This window comes from Cuculus canorus, chromosome 14 (genome assembly GCF_017976375.1).
Source record: "Cuculus canorus isolate bCucCan1 chromosome 14, bCucCan1.pri, whole genome shotgun sequence".
Taxonomy (NCBI): domain Eukaryota; kingdom Metazoa; phylum Chordata; class Aves; order Cuculiformes; family Cuculidae; genus Cuculus; species Cuculus canorus.
The window spans coordinates 19616620-19636012 of NC_071414.1; the positions used below are offsets into that span (position 1 = coordinate 19616620).

The following is a 19393-nucleotide window of genomic DNA, read 5'->3' on the forward strand; positions in this document are numbered from 1 at the left end:
TTTGCTGTCCTCTCTTCTTGTAAACTTGCTCTTTTTCTCCCAAGGATGCAGACTGATTTCAGTCTTTTGAAACGACTTTTTCACGAAACTTGGAATCCCAACAACTTGTCGAATTGTAATAGTTTTGATTTAGTTTAAATCCAGGCCCAGGAAGAAAACCTGTCTTGTGGCTGGGCTGTGGTGACCCACGGGCTCCCACCCCTGCACCGTTCCTTCTCGCTGCAGAGGAGCCATGGGTGGGTGTTGGAGAAGGCATTCCTGGTTTTAATTTGCAGACAAGAAATCGTTTTGAAGGAACGAGGTCAGAGGTTGAATCTTTGATGAAGAAGATGAAGGAGAATCCTCATGAGCACAAAAACATCAGCCCTTACACGATGGAGGGTTATTTGTACGTGCAGGAGAAACGTAGGTGTCGGGGTGGTGGAGCTGCTGGTCAGGGTAGTGGGGCGAGTGGGCACCTGGGGATGGTGGTTTAGGAGGGAATCATTAGGACTAAGGCTTGTAGAATCTGTGGAAGAGAGGGATGGGCCTCGTGGGTGGGATAGTAAGGTGGGAATATGGGAGCCAGGTTCTCCCTGGGAGGCAGAATCGCTGCGGTGCCTGATAAAAGTCTCTCCCCTGAGAATACCAATGCATAAAATCAGAAATCTGTCGTGGCAAATGATTGCTAAACAGAACAGGTTGTTAATGGGGGTCGCTGAGACTGTGCTGGTTGTGGGAATCAAAACTGCCTTTGCTTTGCAGGTCACTTTGGGACGTCCTGGGTGAAGCATTACTGCATGTACCAGAGGGATTCAAAGCGGATTACGATGGTGCCTTTTGACCAGAAGTCTGGGGGGAAAGGGGTAAGTGCTGGTAGGCAGCAAGACTGCATCCTGGGGCCTCTGCTGAGGAGCACTGCGGAGGTGCCAGCAGCGCGCTCTCCTCGTGCTCAAACAGAATCATTTTTAGCAAAGTGGCACCAGTGTGGGTCACCTTCATTCCAAGCTGAGCGGGTGCCACACAGGGAATTAACTCAGCTCCTTTTTTGAAATAAAAACAGACAGCCCCACAGATCTTCGGAAGCTGTCAGCTGTGCCGAGAGCAGAGCTGGTTTCCCAAGTGGGTAGAGTCCCCGTTTCATACTCCAGCTCTGTATTCCAAAGCTGAGGTCTGCACACAACTTGCAAGGACAAGTTTGCAGCAGCTGCTTCTTGAGCTGAGACTGAGACTTTTCCCTCTTGCTTTTAGTTCTGTCCTTTCCTTACTTATTTCTGTTTGTGAAAGGAAACACCTTTAAAAGCTGAAGCATGCGTGGTTGCCTCTTTGGTTCCACTTGTGCTGTTCCTGGCAGTGCTGGGCACATGGTGGTTGTGCATCCGCACCGTGCCCTGCGAGGCTGTGGCTGTTCCTGCAGCTGGAGGGGGTGCTGGGGCTGGGAGCAGAGCCCTGCCACCTGCACCCACCCTGCCAGAGCTCCAGGGGTGCCGTTCTATGCACACCCACCCCGCTGGAGCTCCAGGGGTGTTGTTCCATGCTCCTGCTCCCCAGCCTCGGAAAGCAAACTTGTTCATTACTTTTCTCTTTCCTCAGTGCTGATGACTTGACCCATTAAGTTGTTTTGCTTTAGAGCCACAGGAGAATGCAGAGCCCCCCTTGCCCCTGAGGGGCTGTGGAGGAGCAGGGGAGCAGAGCCCTGCTGCTCCCGGGGCAGCCTAAGCCTGGCTGTAGCCGGGACTGGCTTTGCTCCTCTAAACAGTGGAAACAATGGACTCCCCCAGAGTGGTCCCAGCTGAGGCGGTTTGCAAACATTCCCTTCCAGGGGAGCGCCTCTGGCAGCTGGACGGGCTGGCGCGCAGCTCCTTGCTGGCAAAGGGAGCCAGCTGTGGGGAGGGCAGCTTTTAAATTAATTTCCTCTTGCCTCGGACCATCTTCATTATAACTCGGCATTAAAATATCCCAGCCCTGTCATCATCAGCTCCTGCACTATGTTTCATGTGGTCTTTTCTCGCTTCGAAGCTTCCCCCAGTGCCCTGGGGTGCGGGCGCTGCCGGCAGGGCAGGAGCCTTGCTCCCATGTGGCTGCTCGCCTCGGGCTCACAGCCTGGCATCAAACTCTGCCTGCGCTGGGGTGGCTCTGTTGCAGCTGACTGGCACGAGTGTGAGAGCTCGGAGCAGCCCGGCGGCTCCTGGCTGCAGCGCGGGGCATCCTGGGGTCCGGCTGGAGCAGGCACCAAGCGACAGGCGATGGTGATGCTGCAGGAGGAGGCCCCTCGCTCGTGGGTCACAGAGGACACTGCGTGTGTTATTAGCCCCTCCTGAACACCCCTCAGGCTGTGGCTGCAGCCGGATATTTGTGGGCTTGAAGTGGGAGCATTCTCTGAATGCCAAATAGAGAGTTTGGCAGCTTGGGAGCAGCCTTGGGCCTGGCTGCAGGGGAGCGGATCAGGTAGGCTCTGCTGATCCCTGGGAAGGAAAAGCTCTCTCGGGTCCATCTTCCTGGATCTGTTCTGGGTCCCTAAATGCATTTCCTGGAAAAAACAGTGATATCAAGGAACAGGGTGGTCAACCAAGGGGTCATCAAGAACAGCACAGGAAAGTGGCCATCTCCAGGAACTCGTTTAGGATTCATTTTCTATTGAGTCATCAGCTGGGTTTGAAAATAGCAGGAGAAATGCTGGTGCTGGCAGGGACCGAGCAGGGATTTCCTCCAGCAGAGGACAGCAGTGCACGCAGATCCTGCTGGACCCGCTTGATCTGTCCTAATCCAGTGCTACTTGGATGCAGATGCCTGGATGGAAGAATGGTTTTGTTACTTTGTTGTATAATAAACATTTTAAGACACGTTTGCTCCCATTAAGAGTTCTCGTGTGCAAAATGCTGCCAAAAATGCAGCCTGGAGTGAAAATTGTCAGCTGTGTCTATGATGCATTGTTCAGTGATGGAAAATAAAGCTGACTTTGCCCAAAAGTTGTGGTCTAACACTCCCTGCCTGCCTGGAGCATGGCTTGCGTGATGCTTAGTGTACTAATTTAATCACATGCGTTCCGAAGGAAGGCTCCTCATGAAAGATTCTGGACTAAAACATGGTTGCAAGGGTGAAAAGATAAGTCTGCATGTCGGCTATATGAATAGGTATTTCTAGCAGGCGGATTTTTGCCAAATTCCCCCAGGTTTGCACGTGTTCATTGGAAGCGCAGTGGGTGCAGGAGACAGGCACGCGGTTGGTTGGTTGTTCTCAGCTTTATCTGTGATTTTGTCTTTTCTCAGGGAGAAGACGAAGCTGTTATCCTCAAATCTTGTACACGGCGGAAAACTGACTCGATTGAGAAGCGGTTTTGCTTTGATGTGGAAGCTGTTGATCGGTGAGTGCCAAGGGGCGCCGCAGCCCTGGCGTAGCCTCAGCCTGGGTCGGTGGAAGGGTGCACACGCCGGAGGCTGCGCAGGGAAAGGTGACACTCAGCCCTGTGTGGCTTCCCTGGGTAGTTCTCGTCCAGTTTCAGGTTTCTCTTCTCCTTTAGTCATTCCCTCTGTGATTGGAAGGTGTTAGCACATGGAAACACTTCTCCCTGGTGCCAGGTGCTCTCAGTGTATTGAGTCAGGGCTTTGGTTTACAAGGTGCTGAGTTTACTCAACTCTCTAACTTTAATGGTGTTTCAGCACTTCTGCAGTCTCTGGCCGCGTAAGGTAAATGGTTGCAAGTGCGGAAAAGGTGCTCTGTGGGTGTTTTGGCAGGGATATGGTGCCTCTTTCCAGCAACAGGTACGTGTTGGAATAGCTGCAGCTTTTGTGCTGGAGGATGGCTGGTTGCTGGTCTGCTGTGGATAGACGATAATCCCCATGGCAGGGGGTGTGGAATTGGATGATCTTTAAGGTCCCTTCTGACTCAAACCATTCTATGACTCTATAATGGAAGGCTGGCTTGCACCTCTGGGTGCTTTACATTCGCTCTGAGGGAGTAAAACGCTTTCTGATGCGATGCATCGTGTCGCATCTGAACCAGCTGTACGTGTTGATTCAGTCTACAGCGCCCAGGAATGAGAGCATCTATCTAATTAGCATCACGCATTGCTTACATATGTAAATAGGAAAACCAGGCTGTGGGTGCTGTTCCAAGAGGTATTAGTCACTGCCTCCGATCTTCCTCGCTGCAGGAAGTCTACATGGTTTACAAAAGCTCACTACAAAGTCACAAAACGCCTGTGCCCCCCAGTTGTGTGCCTGTTCGTGTTCCAGCTGTCCTCCTCCCCAGTGCCCACTGTGGGAATGCCCAGGAGGTCTTGGGAAAACCCAAGGTCATCAAAACCCAAAGTGTTGAGTAACACTGGAATACCCCGCGGTACTTTTTCCTCCCCCAGCTTGTGCTTCCGCAGTTTCAGTGCCAGCCCTTCTCTCTGCCAGCCCGGGGCAGGGAGGGGTGGGGGTGATGAAGCTTTGTGTTGGATGAGGGTTAAGATAACCCCGGGCTCTCTGTAGCTGTGCTTTCCTCCAAAAAGCTGCAGGATTTCTGCTGATGTGGGGATTTTTTTCCTTTGCCCCGAGGATGTTTTTTTAATGTGAAAATCAAAATAAAACTGGGAGAAGGGTAAGCCAGCCACCACAATCGTTTTCTCCTGCAGCATGCTCAGAGGCAGCTGAACCTTCCCTTGATGTCTGGAGCCTGCCAGGCGTGGGTTCAAGAGCTGCTCCAGAAAGGTGCCTGGTAAATAGACATAATGGCAGGGGAGTGGCAAAGGCAGGGAAACCTGAGAAATGTTCATTGCACCTTCACATCCCTGCTGCAAGAGGTTGCCTCTACAAAAGAGGATAGCGAAAGCAGAAAACATGAACTAAAAGGCTGGTTTTCCCCCAATATACAGACAACTCTGCATATTTTTGTTATTAGAATTTGTCATTAGTTGTCTAAACTAAAGGTTATTTCCAAAATAGTTAAGCTAAAAGGAAGAGGGGGCAATAGGTTTTGCCACGGCCAAAAGAGTGTGATGTGCATACCCTGTGTCCCTCTCCTCAGGACAGTCATGCTGGGAGATGTGGGCACCCTCAGGGCTTCAGGTGATGCTGCTAATGGCCAGGGGTTGCTGGAGATCACCTTCACCTCACCTGGCACTCGAGGTTTGGCCTGTTTTAAAAAGTGGTGTGTATCGAGGAATGGTTTCCTTGCCAGCAGGGGATTATCGGGGCTTGGCAGGGTGAGGGAGCCTGGCCCAGCTTTGCCAAGTGGCCCTGGGGGTGTGCTGTCCTGGAGCTCCTTGAGCTGGGGTTCTAGTTGCAGCTGGAGGTGCTGGGGCTCAGCTGGGCACCATGGAGAGGGAGACCTGTGCCCACCGCTCGGAGGGCAGCCGGGCTTGGGCAGTGGCAAGGTAATGCCTTCGGCAGCATTGCTTCCCTTTTCGTGTTGGAGATCAGCTCTGGCTTAGGCACAGACAAAACCCTCAGCCCATGCGCTCCGTCCAAGTCTGCTGCCCGCAGACAATGGGATATCTTTGACCGGAGGCTGGCTGGGGCGGTGTCTGCGTCTATTCTCGTGGAACGGAGAAGGCTGATTTGTGCAGTGTGCTTTTTGTCTTGAGCTAGGGCTTTTTGTTTTGTGTTTTTTTTTCTCTGCTAGTAGGAAAGTCACAAACTTGATGTCTTATTCTTCAGCACCATGCAGGAAGTCTGGATGTGATTAGCACAAACATCCCCAAGATGCTTCTCTGTCTCACATATGGGATGTGTTTTGACTTAACAGCAGTTTTCCCCCTTGCTTTACTGCATGCCACTTCTAAATGAAAATCAGACTTGTGAGCAATGTCCAGCAAGAGTCAAGTATCCTGTAACTGATAGGTGCACACAGTCACCTGCCACTAAGCCAGCCCAGGAGAACACTGATACGGAGCAAAGCACGTGCATCCATGGTGTTTGGAGCTAAGGGTGAATAATGCCACCAGAGTCTGCATCTCCTCCAGTTTGAAGCTGCCTTCCAAAAGGTTAACTTGGAAGCAGATAGATTAAGAGAGCAGGGAGACTTTTCTGTACGTGTCGCTTGCTTCCTGCAGACAGTTACCTTGGACTGTTCGTTCAGAAGCGCGTGTGGAGAGAGAATGCCCTGGGCTGTGTGTGTGCCTCCCTCAGCAGGAGCGAGGGGCTGTGCTTTTGCGGTGGGTGTTGGCAGGTTTCAGTTGGTGCCTCCCCTCTGTATTTTTCCAGATCCACATCCCGCTGGGGTTCGGTCAGCTTTGCTGGGCTGTCTGCTGCTGCGGGCTCCTCCCGAGTAGTGCCACACGGCAGGGATCCACGGGCTGAAACCCGAGACCGCAGCGTGCCGAGGCCATTGATGCCAGCGGTGCGGGACAGATGATCCATCATGGATTGAAATCTTGGAAGAAATGTTTTGCTGTTCAGGTGGGGAGGCCCTGGCCCAGGCTGCCCAGAGCAGTGGGGGCTGCCCCATCCCTGGAGGGGTTCCAGGCCAGGTTGGATGGGGCTCGGAGCCCCTGATCCAGTGGGAGGTGTCCCTGCCCATGGCAGGGATGGGACTGGATGGGCTTTGAGATCTGTCCAATCCAAACCATTCTGTGATTTGAGTCCAAAATGGCTCTTACTGCTGCAACAGATGACACTGAGATAACCTTGCAGAGGTGCCTGCATGCCAGCATCCCACGTGGGGCTCTGTGATGGGCGCAGGTAGCCGGGGCTCTGAGCCATTCGGGAAGTTACCAGTGTGCACTGGTGCCGAGGGAGGGCAACAGGAAGGCCCCTTCCTTCCAACACTCTCCTAGAAATCATCTGTTGTGTTCTCTGCATTGACTGGCGTAGTTACCACTGTGTTTTATTATGGCCTGACAAGCTGTGTCTGTCTTACTACCAGGTAGGAGGAGGAAGCAATGCTGCCAGGTTATCCCTCTGTTTGCTGCTGAAGCTGGCCGTATAAAACCTGTAGTAATTACCGTTTACCTGTAGTAATTACCGCTTGCTGATATATCAACCCCTGTGCGCACAGCCGCACACATGTTTAAGTATACAAGGAAATTTCACTTAATACTCAAGTATTTTGATCTCCCACCACCATAAATTCTGTGTGGCTCTTCAGGCCCTGGCCACAGCGTGGTGGGATGCTGCACAGTCCCCGTGCTGTGGTGCCAACGCAGACGCGCGGCTCGGGCTCCAGCTCTGCCGTACAGCCTGGAGGTGGCAGCCTCGGCTGGTTCTTCCCGGCTTATGTTCCTCGGTGCAGAAATGGGCCCGTTGTCAGCGTTGCATTTTGGGAAAGTGGGGTGTGTGCGACGTGGGGCGCAGGCTCGGAGCTTTCCGAGCAACACCTGGAGAAGCTTTTTGCTTGTTAGGTGTGGGGGGAAAATCTGATTTTTTTTTTTTCCTGGACAGATGATTCAGTGCTACTGAGCTGAAAATTTTGGGTCTAATCTGATGTTACAATGATGCCTCCTTTTCCTGTTTTCTGATAGAGAGATGCTGGAGTTCTCAATGAGGACTGGAACGCTGTAGTACCGGTGTTTGCCAGGTCTGAGAAACCCCTGACGCTGCACGTGCCAAGAGCTGTAGCTATGGGAAGCTGAGAGTATTTTAGTACTTTATTGCAGCAAAATTAGCCCCAGAACGGTGTTGTAGTGTCTGATTGGAATACACTCCCTGTGTGACAGATACTGGGTTTTACTGTTAATGCTTTTCTTTCTAACGAAACTTACTTGTAGTCTCTGTGCGTTAAATCAGTTTTGTAAACAAGGCGAACAGGGATGACAGGCGGTGTCGTACCAAATGGGCCTGAGGAGGAGAAGCGTCTCATTTGGCTGACTGGCTTTGTAATTTAGGGTGATGTTGGTCATTACTCTGCGCCAGGAGTGAAGTGAAGTGCTTCTAATACCAACTGGCTTTTCTGGGAACAGGAGGTATTCAGAGCGTGGGGTTTTGGTCTCGTAGTCGTTTATAAAGGCAGTAAATCCTGCACACAGTGCCCTTCCCCGAGGCTGCTGCCTGTGTGCCCCTGAGGGGGCTGGCACCGCGCTCGCTCGGGCTGCGCGATGGTTGGCATCAGGGCGGGTGGGTTGCGATGCACTGGCCTGGGTGCTTCCCTGACCAGATGGTGTTCGGTGTGGGGGCTGTTGGCCTCACTCAGGGCATGTGCTTTGCAGAGCTCTATGTTTCTTTGAGTGCTATCCTGACTGCAGCGGGGCATGCTGCCCTCCTCCCAGGGCCAGGGCTGGTTGTGCCAGGGGGCTGGTGGCCACCCCACCTCTGCTGGTGTTCCCCAGGGCTGGCTGGCGGCTCTCATGGAATCACGGAATGGTTTGGGTTGGAAAGGATCTCAAAGCCCATCCAGTTTCACCCCCTGCCATGGGCAGGGGCACCTCCCACTGGATCAAAAACTCAAAACCCCATCCAACCTGGCCTTGAACACCTCCAGGGATGGGGCAACCAGGACTTCTCTGAGCAACCTGGGCCAGGGCCTCCCCACACTCACAGGAGAATGTTTCTTCATAAGATCTCATCCAAATGTCCCCTCTTGCAGCTTCAAACGATTCCCCCTCATCCTTTCCCTGCACTACTCTGCCACTCTCACCGGTGCCTTGGACAGCACGTGCAATACAACCTGTACTTGTTCCTCTGCTGGTGTTGCCTTTCCAGTGACCTTTTCAACAAAGCAATTTGTGAGGTTTTCACGGGCAGGCTGGCAGCGAGCAAATGAAGCGCCTTCCTTCCTCCCTTGGCGGCCACAGAGACCCATGGAGGCCCCTGCCCTGCAGCACGTGCTGGCTGTGGTGGTACTGCTGGTGCTTTACACTTTATATGGACAAGCGAGACTTCCTGAATTCAGGAACAACTTATTGACATCTTTTCTCGTTTTCATTCTGGGGCTACGTTTAACTGCTGGTGCCTGGGCCAGTGCCCTGTGATCATGAGGTCCTGTCTGAGGTCATAGAAGCATGGGATCATGAAATTATGGTTGGAAGAGACCTCTAAGCTCATCCAGTCCAACCATCAGCCCAACCCCACGGTGCCTACCAAATCATGTCCTGAAGTGCCAGGTTTATATGCCTTTCGAACCCCTCCAGGGAAAGGTCCCAGCAGCCTGTGGGGATGCTGCTCTGCTCCAACCAGGACTGAAAACTTCTCCATGTGCTCAACCTCACTCCTCGAAACCCTGTTATTGCTCTGCCCTTAGGTTTTTCATTCAACAGTTTAGATCGTCTCGGTGTGATAAGCTGCTACAGGAGTTGAACGTTCTTATCTGTTCCTATTGCTTTCATTATTTGTTTGTTTTTCTGGTAGAAGGAGAAGCTATTGGACGTTCTAATTTTCTCTGCCTGCTTAGTCATAACTCCTTAAAAACAGGCTGTTTTTCACAAAAGCTGAGATACTGAGAAAATTCAAATTTCCTGTGTGGTCTGGTGTGGAAAAATCTCTGTAGTTTTTAGATTGCAGTATATTGAAAATATACTTTCTTGCAAAGCGTTTGACGTGTTCTACTCTGATCTCAAGCGTCCGCATCCACTCAATGTAGAAACAGGTTCCTGCTGATCGCAGAATGTCTCTTTCCCCGCTTTCATCCCAGAAGAAGACAAAGGAGTTTGGTGCCTGGAGGGTGAAATGTGTGATGCAGCATCTCATAGTGAACCAGCAAGTCCTTTCCTCTCGTTTGCTACAGCAGTTTGTGTTTGTGTTTCTTGGATGTCAGACCCAGGAGGGTGTCCTGCTGCGGCAGTCTCGGCTGGGCAGACCCGCTGGGGCAGAGCAGGCTGCGCCAAGGAGGGTCTGTTGTGCCGCGTTGGGCTGCGGGAGGGGACAGGGGCTGCCCAGCAGCAGAACCTAGCTAAGCGCCAGAGGTCAGGATCGTGTGTGCAAGGTGAGGGCCCAGAGACAGACACCTTGTGTTTATCTCTTGGGAAAGGAAGGCAGAGTAGGACCTTCCCTGTCTCAGGCTCTACACTGAAGAATAGAGATATCTGTAATCTAATGAGCACACTTTTGGAAGTGGTTGATCTTCAAGGAAACCCCATGGAGATGAGGCTGGCCGCAGCCAGCGAGTCAGACACGGCTCCATGGTGAAGGCGTTTGTAGGATGCTGTTCAGCGCCAGCCATCCTACCTGACTATTAGGCACGTGGTAGCCCGTGGGCATCATCCAAATCAGTCATGAATGAGGTGCAATGTGTGGGGCACCTTTTAAAGGGATCACAACCAGGGAGACTGTTCTGCTCAGGAACGTGGTGCGATGGATGCCTTGGCAAATGAATCCTGTGGTTGGAAATGCTGAGCTATTTGCAATGTAAATAGGGTTTTAATTCAGTTTCACAGCCCTTCCCCTCATGCTGTTGAATAAGTTTCACTTTGAAGTGAAGTCTGGAGAGGTGTTATCTGCTCAAAGGCAGAGTAAACACTTTAACCTTATCACCTTTTTGCCCTGTGCCTGAGGGAACCTGGCGTGCCAGATACCAGCGTTGTTTCCTTAGGACCTCGCCGCTTGGCTGGGAGTCCGCTGTGGAGTTTAACGCAGATGAACGATTTAAAGGGGTTTGTTTTAACGACTCTGCTGTAGAGACAGAAATCCCCATATTTATTTTTCCCATGGCTCCCTAGTTGAGCTAGAGCCCTTCCAGGGCTTTCTGCCTTCAGCCACAGCTTGCCCCAAACTCAGACGTAAGCCTCCGCTGAAAGGGGTGCAGCTGAGGGTTGCCCAAAGAAAAGCCTTCTCCTGCCCTTGGCGATCGATTTGCTGTCAGCCTGTAGCCAGTGCCACTGCAGCTCCTCAGCTACCAGGGACTCCTGAATCACTTTGTCTGTGCACAAGGAGCTTTGTTCAGTGTGTTGAAAGAAATTGGCACTGGATGTTGAACGTTTTCATTCTCAAATGGGGCAATGGTTAAGTGTTTTCCTCTTGCCTTTGAGACGAGTAAACTTCCAAACCACTAAGCTGGTGAGTACTGCCTGACTCACCAATGGGATTAGCAGAGATCAAACACATTATGTCTGGTTTACTGGGACCCAGGCTTGTTGCAAGCCTGAATGCATGGCTTCCGCTGACAAAACAGTGCAGAGCTGCCGTGTGTGTGCCAAAAGCCAGCTCGGGGGTTCGTTGGTCGGGGAGTAGAGTTGGGGAGAAGGGTTAATCATTTGTTCCGTGCCCATACCTACCACAGAAGCAACAAAAGATGGGCCAAACCCACCGTTATGAGAGCCCCTGTTCGAGTTTTCTTTTCTAACAGAGGATCAGCACTTGTCAAGGATCAAAAGACTTCTGCAGAATGTTCTTGCAGCTCATGGTCTCCTGATGAATGGCTGATGCGAAGTGCAAGTTAGAAATCACCCCTCTTCCCAGGCCTTATCAGTTCTTGAGGATTTAGTACAGAAAAGAGCCTACGTGCTCTGATGTACATGGTCTGTAGCTGCTTGGCAGCTCCCGACGTTAAATCTCTCTTTCCCTCCTTGTGCCACAGCAGCCCGGGGATCCTGGCTCTCTGCTGTCTTTCTGAAGCTGCTGTGCTTTGCTGTGCTGGGAAGAGCCATGTCAGAGGTTCTCTGCTGTGGGATTCCAATGAATGAAACCCCACAAGCATTGCTGCAGAGAGCACCAATAACCACCGGAGCTGCACAGCGCTCTGGCCGTGCCTGCATCTCCCCCATTGCCAGGGCTCGGCCCGCTCTCCTCCGGCAGCAATAGCTGCCGCGCTCTGCTCGTGTGTCTGAAAATAGCCTGTGACGAAGCGGAATGACCAGACCAAACAAACAGAATAGATCTCAGCCACCTCGCCCACAGCGGGGCCTCTCGCTGCTCCCCTGGGTGCAGCGCGGGCAGCCCGGCCCCGCCGCGGGGTTTGCTGGGAGCGGGGCAGGACTTGACCAGCCCTTCGGAGCCCTGGACACGCAGGTGTGAGGCTGAGGAGGCGTGGGGCTGGTGAGACGCTTTGTGAACGTACGGCTATTGGGGGGACCGGGATGCTGCAGGCGGAAAGCCTGAGAGCTTGCAGCCAAGTGAGAGGCAGTAAATTGTCAACGTGACCGGCGGGAGTATAGCTTTGGCTTCCACCCTGTGTGGCGTGTTCTTCTCTAGTGCAAATGCACAGCCACACTTGAAGTTGTGCAGATTCTCTCCACCACGTTAAATCCATCCTGACCTGGGCCATTGTGCTTATCAGAGCTAGACAATTACGATTTAACTCCTAGTATGGAAAGGGCAGTCCAGCAGTGGACTTAGGACTGGTGGAGGTGGCTTTGGTCCTCAGGCAGAGGCTGGGCTAGTGTCGTCCCCTGACTCCCCAGGCTTTGTTTGCAGGCATTTGGGCCTGTTCTTTCACCCTCATTAAAATAAGTAAGCAAACACAGAGTTATTTTCGTAGAGGCTGGAGTTCCAGCTCACAGGCTGCTGTGTGTGATGGCGAGGGGCTGGCAGGGCTGGGCAGGACCAGCCGGTGCAGGAGCGAGCACCTTGGGGCTGGGGGCACGCAGCCCAGGGGGGCATTGCTGCTGTTACTGCATAGAGCATCAGGGTATGACATGGTCAGGGAAGTGGCCTCGCTGCCATGAGCGTGTTGGAATTAAATTCTTCATACAGCAAAAGGTCCTCTGCCACGAACTTGGGGTGGTGCTGGGACCTGGTGGACTGGGATGTATGGCTTTCCTGCTTCCTCGGTTGCCTTCCTTCCCCTCTCCTGCTGTGCTTAGCCCAACTGCAGGTTAGTTGTCTGGCTGAAAGCCAGGGAAGAATTTGGCATCCAGCTCTCTTATACTGAAACCTCTGAAAAGATGTGTCAATTGTTGGCCATATCATCTGCCTGTGTGCTGGTCCTGGTTAGGACCTTCAGGGACATCCCTGGAGAGGACAGGGTAGGCTCAGCCCTGTGCTGCTGGGGCTGGGCTAGGAAGAAGATTTTCTTCTTTCTGTCTCTCTCTCATGGAGAACTTATCTTTGTCATCTTTGTTTTCCATCCTGCAGTTTATTTACGGTGTCCCCTTTATCTCTGCAGGCCTGGCGTGATCACCATGCAGGCACTTTCGGAAGAGGACCGCAGGCTGTGGATGGAGGCGATGGACGGCCGGGAACCGGTGAGCAGAAATATTAGTGACAAAGCATGAGAGAAAATTGTGGAGAGCTTTTCATAGCCCAGGGCAGATTGTTCACTGTGAAGCAGGCTGTCACGCAGCGCCTGCCAGCCGGTGCGAGAGCTGTATCCGTGGGGCAGCTCGTGCCTTCTGCCAAGAGAATAGTTTAATCCCTTGGTTAAATATTTGAGGTAATACTGTATCTCCTGTGCTTGGATTGCTTGAAGGTGCGGTGGAGAGGAGGAGGGTAGCCTTGGCCAGCACAAACACACTGCTGTGCTGAAAGGAAAACGTGGCAAAAAAGGGCAGTGGAAGAAAATACGCTGTAGATTTCTGGGGCTTTTTAAGTCCTGTAACTTATCTGGCAACTCTTTCTGGGTCTTGTTGAGAACTGCAGATTTCGTGTGAGCGGAGGAGCGCAGTCCCTGTTCCCTATACTCAGCGACAGCCGCCTCGCTGCCGGGTTTGCTCCTGCCATGCGAAAGCTGCACGGGCCCCCTCACCTCGGCAAGAGATTATGGTGGTTTTCAGAAAAGTCAGAACTGTTGAGTTTTGTATTTTTTAATGCTTACGCAAACTTTACTGCTAAGCTGGGAGAGCTCTGCCTGGTCCTGACTGGGTTTCCTCAGAGCAGTGCTGTGCACCGGCGACGCAGACCTGCCCAGTTTCGGCGCAGCAGCTCCGAGCAGCCTCCATGCACAGACCAAGGCCAAACTGTGGGCCTCTGTGCCTTGGGGTGGCCAAAAGCATAGGAGGATATGAAGAGAAACTCTGCAGACAGCAAGAGTAGCCAGGGCTGGTATGGCAGAGCCCATCCATTTTTGGAGGAGGTGTCCAGGCTTGAGTCAGGCTCTGGCAGTCACAGCAGAGCCCGGACGGGGAGCAGGGGTGGAACTGGGTGGGCTTTGAGGTCCCTTCCAACCCAAGCCATTCCATGATTTTATGATTTTCAGTTTCTTCAGGAGCAAAATGTGTGTTCTTGCTCCTTGTTGGAATCAAGCCTTGTCCCCCTTCCACCACCCAGCCTCTTGCCTCCCTGGGGCACTGCTGTGGCAAGGATGTGAATCTGGTCACCTGCAACAGGTGCTGCGTGAATCCGGTCATCGAGCTGCATCGTGACCTGCTGGTGTTACTGGGATGTGGCACAACAGCAGAGCCAGGCTGTCAGGCCCAGCGTGCAGGAGTGCAGCCAGAGACTCTGCACGCTTGGTGTATGCAAAAGGTGCTGTGAAGGACCCAGTGCCGGGCTGCCTGGATTATCCGGTTTCGGAATCTGGTTATGTGAACTCCTCCAAAGACACACAGCTCTTCCTGCTGCCGCCTGGGTGTTTCTGTTCCTCCCTATCGCACCCATCGGCTTCGGGTACCCTGCTCATCCGGCACATCAGGCGTTGTTGCTGTGTGTTAATGCAACACCTCATGGCACTGAAATGTTAGTAGCATTCAGACCTGGCCTTCCAGCTGTGGTGGGGGAACCATGGGAATGTAGGCTGTATGGAAATGGATCCCAAAGGCATTTTACTGACAAAGATGGTGTGTGTTTCTAGAGCTGAGGTAGCTCCTTGTCCTCAGTTGTCCTCCTCAGTTCGTCAGTAGTGGAGTTGTCGGTCTGCTCTTTTTGGGTTCTTATCTTGCGACGCCAGGGTGTGGGATGTTACCTACTCTGCAGAGATTTCCTTGAGCAAGAGACAAGGGTGTAACCTTTGTTAGAAAAGCAGTGAAGCCAGGGAGGGAACTGGAGAACAATTCCTATTAGGAGTGGCTCAGGAACCTGGAGGTGTTTAGCCTGGATAAGAGGAGGCTGAGGGAAAACCCCATCACTGTCTACAACTGCCTGAAAGGCTGTGGGGAGGTGGATGCTGGGCTCTTCTCCAGGTGATAGGTGATAGGACGAGAGGGAATGTCCTCAAGCTGCACCAGGGGAAGTTCAGATTGGACATTAGGAAAAACTTCTTCACCAAAAGGGTTCTCAGGCACTGGCAGAGGCTGCTCAGGAGGTGCTAGAGTCACTGTCCCTAGAGGTACTTAAAAGACAGGTAGATGAAGTGCTTAGGGATGTGATTAAGTAGTGGACAGGTATGTTTGGACTTGATGATCTCAAAGGTCTTTTCCAACCTGGTGATTCTATGATTCTTTGGACTCCTAGAAATATCCATTTTATGCTTTGACTGTATTTCTGTAACCAAAGAAACCCTACTGGAAAGAATGCCTGGTTTCTTTGATTTGGACATTGTGTGTGGGAAAGATTGGCACAGCGGGGACAGTAATTCCATGTGCAAATTCAGGCTGTGGGGGGATTAAAGTGGACTGGAGTTTGTTTCTTAATTATAATTGAAAAAGTAAAACCAAATCTTGTATTACATTTTAGTAAGGTCTAAACATAGAATGTGGGCTCTGTTAGCCAAGACATTTGTCACAACTTGCAGAGATTTATTATATATGTTACAGTCAAGGCAGTCTCCAGATAGCTATCATCAGGCTGTTAACTCTTACCACTTGTCATTTGGCTACAAACCCGGTGTTGACTTTGAGTTTTCCTTCTATATTACAGAGGCTGGAAATAGGAGAAAATGCTAACTCTGTAATGGAGCAGTTGTGTTGGGTTTTGTTTGGATACTTGGGATGAATTTCCTATGGTTTCTCTCCTTATGATGCCATTTGTGAATGTATACGGTGAAGGCCAGAGCGATTCTGAAGCTTTGCTGGATCCTGAGTCACGAGAGGAGCTGTGCTGGCTCATAACGACAGCTGTGGAAGGCTGCGGGGTTAGAGAGAACCATAGAATAGTTTGGGTTGGAAGGGACCTTAAAGGTCATCCAGTTCCAACCCCCATGTGTGGGCAGGGACATCCCACTGGATCAGGCTGCCCAAGGCCCATCCAACCTGGCCTTGAACGCCTCCAGGGATGGGGCAGCCATGGCTTCTCTGAGCCACCTGTTCCAGTGCCACCCCACCCTCAGAGCGAAGGGCAGCACAAAATGGAGTGGGGCTCTGTGGGGAGCCCCCGTGGCCATTCTCCACTAGGTGGCAAGCTGAGACCAGCCCGCTCATTGCACTTGTGCCCTGGTTTGTGCTGCAGTGACTGAGAGAGCTCACTTCCCAGTTTGGTCCCCCAAACCTGGCACAGCCCAAAACTGGAGCTGCTTCCCTTCCCTCTTCTGATCCTCTGTCTGACCTCTGCTGCTGTCCCAGAAGGAGGAACTTATAATTCTGGAGGCAGGCAGGGTTTAATCACGGTTTAAATAGAGGAGGTGAGCACAGACCTTCAAAAAGTGTGAGTTCCCTCGGCTTCTCCCTCCCTCTCCACCCCTCGGGGTCCTTCCCCTCTCTATGGCCTCCAGGTGTGCCATGGAGCTGCCACCATCCCGTGTCACTCTGGTTTGGGGCTGGGGTGTCTTGGGGGCCTTGTCAGGGTTCCTGCGGTGGAGAGCAGGGTCTGTGCCATGGTGGGGACTTCACCCTCCTCAGAGCCAGCCCATGGTGTTGGTTTAGGGGAGGAGCAGGAGGGAAATAGCCGGACCTTTTGATGTGATGTTTCCACCCTCATGGTCTCCAGCGGTTCCTCTCTTCGGCAGCTCCAGCCATGCAGCATGGAGCCCGATGGCAATGGGACGCCACCTTGCAGTGCAGTGTGCCAGGAGACACCTCTGGAGCTCCCACCCTGGTCCCGTTCCCTTGGCCGCACTCCTGGCTGCGAGCCGTGTGCCGGGGCTGGAGGTCACTCTGCGTTGCTCCTCGGGAAGCCTCGTGGTGTGTTTTTGTAGCAAACCCCAGCGTAACAACACAGCTCAGCCTTGCATTCCTGTCCAACATGCAGCACCCCTGCCTCCCGCCTCCTCCCTGGATATTGCTTCTGGGAATTCTTTCTGAAATTGTTTTTCATTTTCCTTGTCTAATTATACCAAATGGTGAGAGATTAATTTCCCAGTGGAAATGATGTCTTTTGAACTCAATCCAGGGCTTTCAACCTCGGCATTCCTGTCATTTTGGCTCATTCAAAAAATAAATTAACTTGAAGGACCCGAGTCCCAGCACCCACACTGCCGCGGGGGGATGGATGGGCACCAGCCGTGTGCTTTCCCAACATTCGTGTTGCACCAGGACACCCTGGAACCCGCAAATCTGCTTTATTGTTCTAATTCATTTCAGCTCCAACTCCTCAGGGGTCACTTTCTTCTTCTCCACTGGTTTTGGTACTGCAATCATTACCTCTGCAGCAGAGTGTTTCCAGCAGAGCTTGAAACCCCTTTTTGATGGAGACGGGGCCAGCGATTTGTGCTCAGGGTGCAGGGAGCAGCCCCTCGCGTTAGCAATAAAGTCAGCAGTGCTTTCCTCTGAGGGTGGTGACTGAGAACTGGAGTCACTGAGAACAGAGAATTATTAGGAGAGCCTTCCCCCAGCGCAGTTTTGGCCACAGATGGTGGCCTTGGACTGTTTTCCCTTTGCATCTTTGCCCGTGGGCGAGATGTCAGAGCGATCGTGGCGTTTGCTCTCCTGGTGCTCGGTCCAGGTCTGTCTTTCCAGTATCCTTCCTAGCAGCCTGCCCCATGCTGGTAGTTTCACCACTCAGTCCCACAGCCGTGTGTCTGTGAGCCTTTCAGAGGAAGATGGTTATTTGCATGTGTTTTATCCTGCAGCTTTTTCATGGCCTTTGTCCTGTCTGGCGAAGTCTTTCTTTCTGTTCCGTTTTCCACCACCTGACCCATTCCAGTTGCTGCTTCTCCATCTCCCTGTCTCTCTTTACTGAACAGAACAATCTTCTCTCCCTCTGTCCCTTCTCAATCTTGATGTTTCTGTTGTTTGCTTTTTCTCTTTGCCTCTAATCCTCTTCCTGACCCAGACAACCCAGTGACCTTCCCAGGAACTGGCGTGTCAGTCTCGCCCGTGCTCTCGCACCGCCCGGGAGCATTGGCACTGCCAGAGCGGCACCACTGCCTGGGCGAAGGTATGGCCACCACGGCGAGCCCACTGCCCACCCGGCAGCAAAACCTGCCCCGGTGGAACTCCTGCTTGGCTTAGTGTACCATAGTTCAAGATTTCTGCCAGAAAGGTTCTTTTAGGGGACAGGGTGGTGGAAGATGATGCTCAGCTTTTGACTGAGCGCTAGTCTGTCGTGTTGCATGGTGGTTTTTGCATCATGTGCTCTTAACACTGTTCCTGTCTTCTCCCTCTCACGTTTTGTTAACCTATTTTAAGCCTGTAATAGTAGTGACTTTTTGTTGAGTTTATAAGCTTTTATTTTGTTTCTAAAGCACTTAAGCCAGTCCTAAGCCTTGACTTCAGGCCTTTAATTATGGTTCCAGCAAATCCTGCTGCAGTGGTTGATGCTTACCCAGCTGGAGTCACTGCTGCTTCAGGCTGACAGATTCATGTCCTTTGCTTAAGCAGCTCTTTGGGTCATAAAGAGAAATGTACTGACAGAAGCATTCTAGCTCATCTTAAAAAGGGAAGAGAGCCCTCTGGGCTGCTTTTACATACCTGAAAGTGCTAAACTTCTCGGCAAGTTTGTGTTCTCTTCTCTTTCTTCTAGCTCTGTCATCAGGGTCGTCCAGGAGCAGAGCGGTGGCTCGTCTCTGGTGTTCGTCTCTTGTGCGTGAATGCCTCATCATTTCTTTAGTGTATTCTCTGCTGAAGCCAGCTTTGCCATGGCTCTCTTCATTGTGGTCTGGGCTGCACGGATGGGACACAGATGTTGGGTGGAGATGAGGATGGTTGGATCCATGACACGAGCGGGGTTTCGCTCTCCCTTTGGGAGAAGTTGTTGGTTCTGCTTGGGAAGCTACCAGTCTCCTCTCGTATTACCTTCGTGGCAAAATCACCGGAGTGAGGGCAGGGGGTTTGAGCGTGGGTCTGCAGGGTGATGTGCCGCACACGTCGGTGTGGGATACCTGCTCTGCTGCAGCACGGGGGGCTTTTTGCTTTGGTTCAGGCCAGGAGGTGAGCGTGGTGGTGTGAGGCGATCTGAGTCCCTGGGGATATTGGTTAATGGGACTGGAATCGCAGTGTGCTGGTGCTGAGCACAGTGTGTGTGGAGCGGCATAGATGAGCTGGCGTGTGGTGGCTTGCTTGTGAGTCTGGGCCCGAACAGGCGAAACAACTTCAGGAAAGGTTGCAGAGTGGTTGCGTCAAGTGATATCATTACACGGCTTTGCTGTGAGCCTGGCTGCCCACCCTCTGGCCACATCTGCCCAGCTGTGCTGGCAGCCTCTGCGGGGAGGCACAAAGCGCTCAGCTGGAATGAAAGGCCAAGGAGAGTACATTCGCTTTTCTTTTTGCTCTGCTCTTACATCACCTCTGCTTAGAATTATTAGAGCAGGCAATTCAAGAAGTGTGGGAACAGCTCCGTGTTAGTAGGACAAACTTCTCTGCCAATTTGAGTAG

The 19393-nt window shown here is 52.2% G+C and overlaps 1 protein-coding gene across 6 annotated transcripts in view; it reads left to right on the forward strand.

Annotated features, from left to right (window-relative positions):
• ARHGAP26 (Rho GTPase activating protein 26) overlaps window positions 1-19393 on the forward strand; it is a 200940-nt gene that overhangs the window by 78576 nt on the left and 102971 nt on the right. For all 6 annotated transcript variants that reach the window (XR_008452247.1, XR_008452248.1, XM_054079751.1 and 3 more), the window contains 4 exons: window positions 276-405; window positions 745-845; window positions 3249-3343; window positions 12937-13015. Coding sequence is in view for 4 of the 6 variants with exons in the window: in XM_054079751.1 (XP_053935726.1) it covers window positions 276-405; window positions 745-845; window positions 3249-3343; window positions 12937-13015 (405 nt within the window). In the remaining 2 variants the exon portion in view is untranslated. The remainder of the gene's footprint in view (window positions 1-275; window positions 406-744; window positions 846-3248; window positions 3344-12936; window positions 13016-19393) is intronic.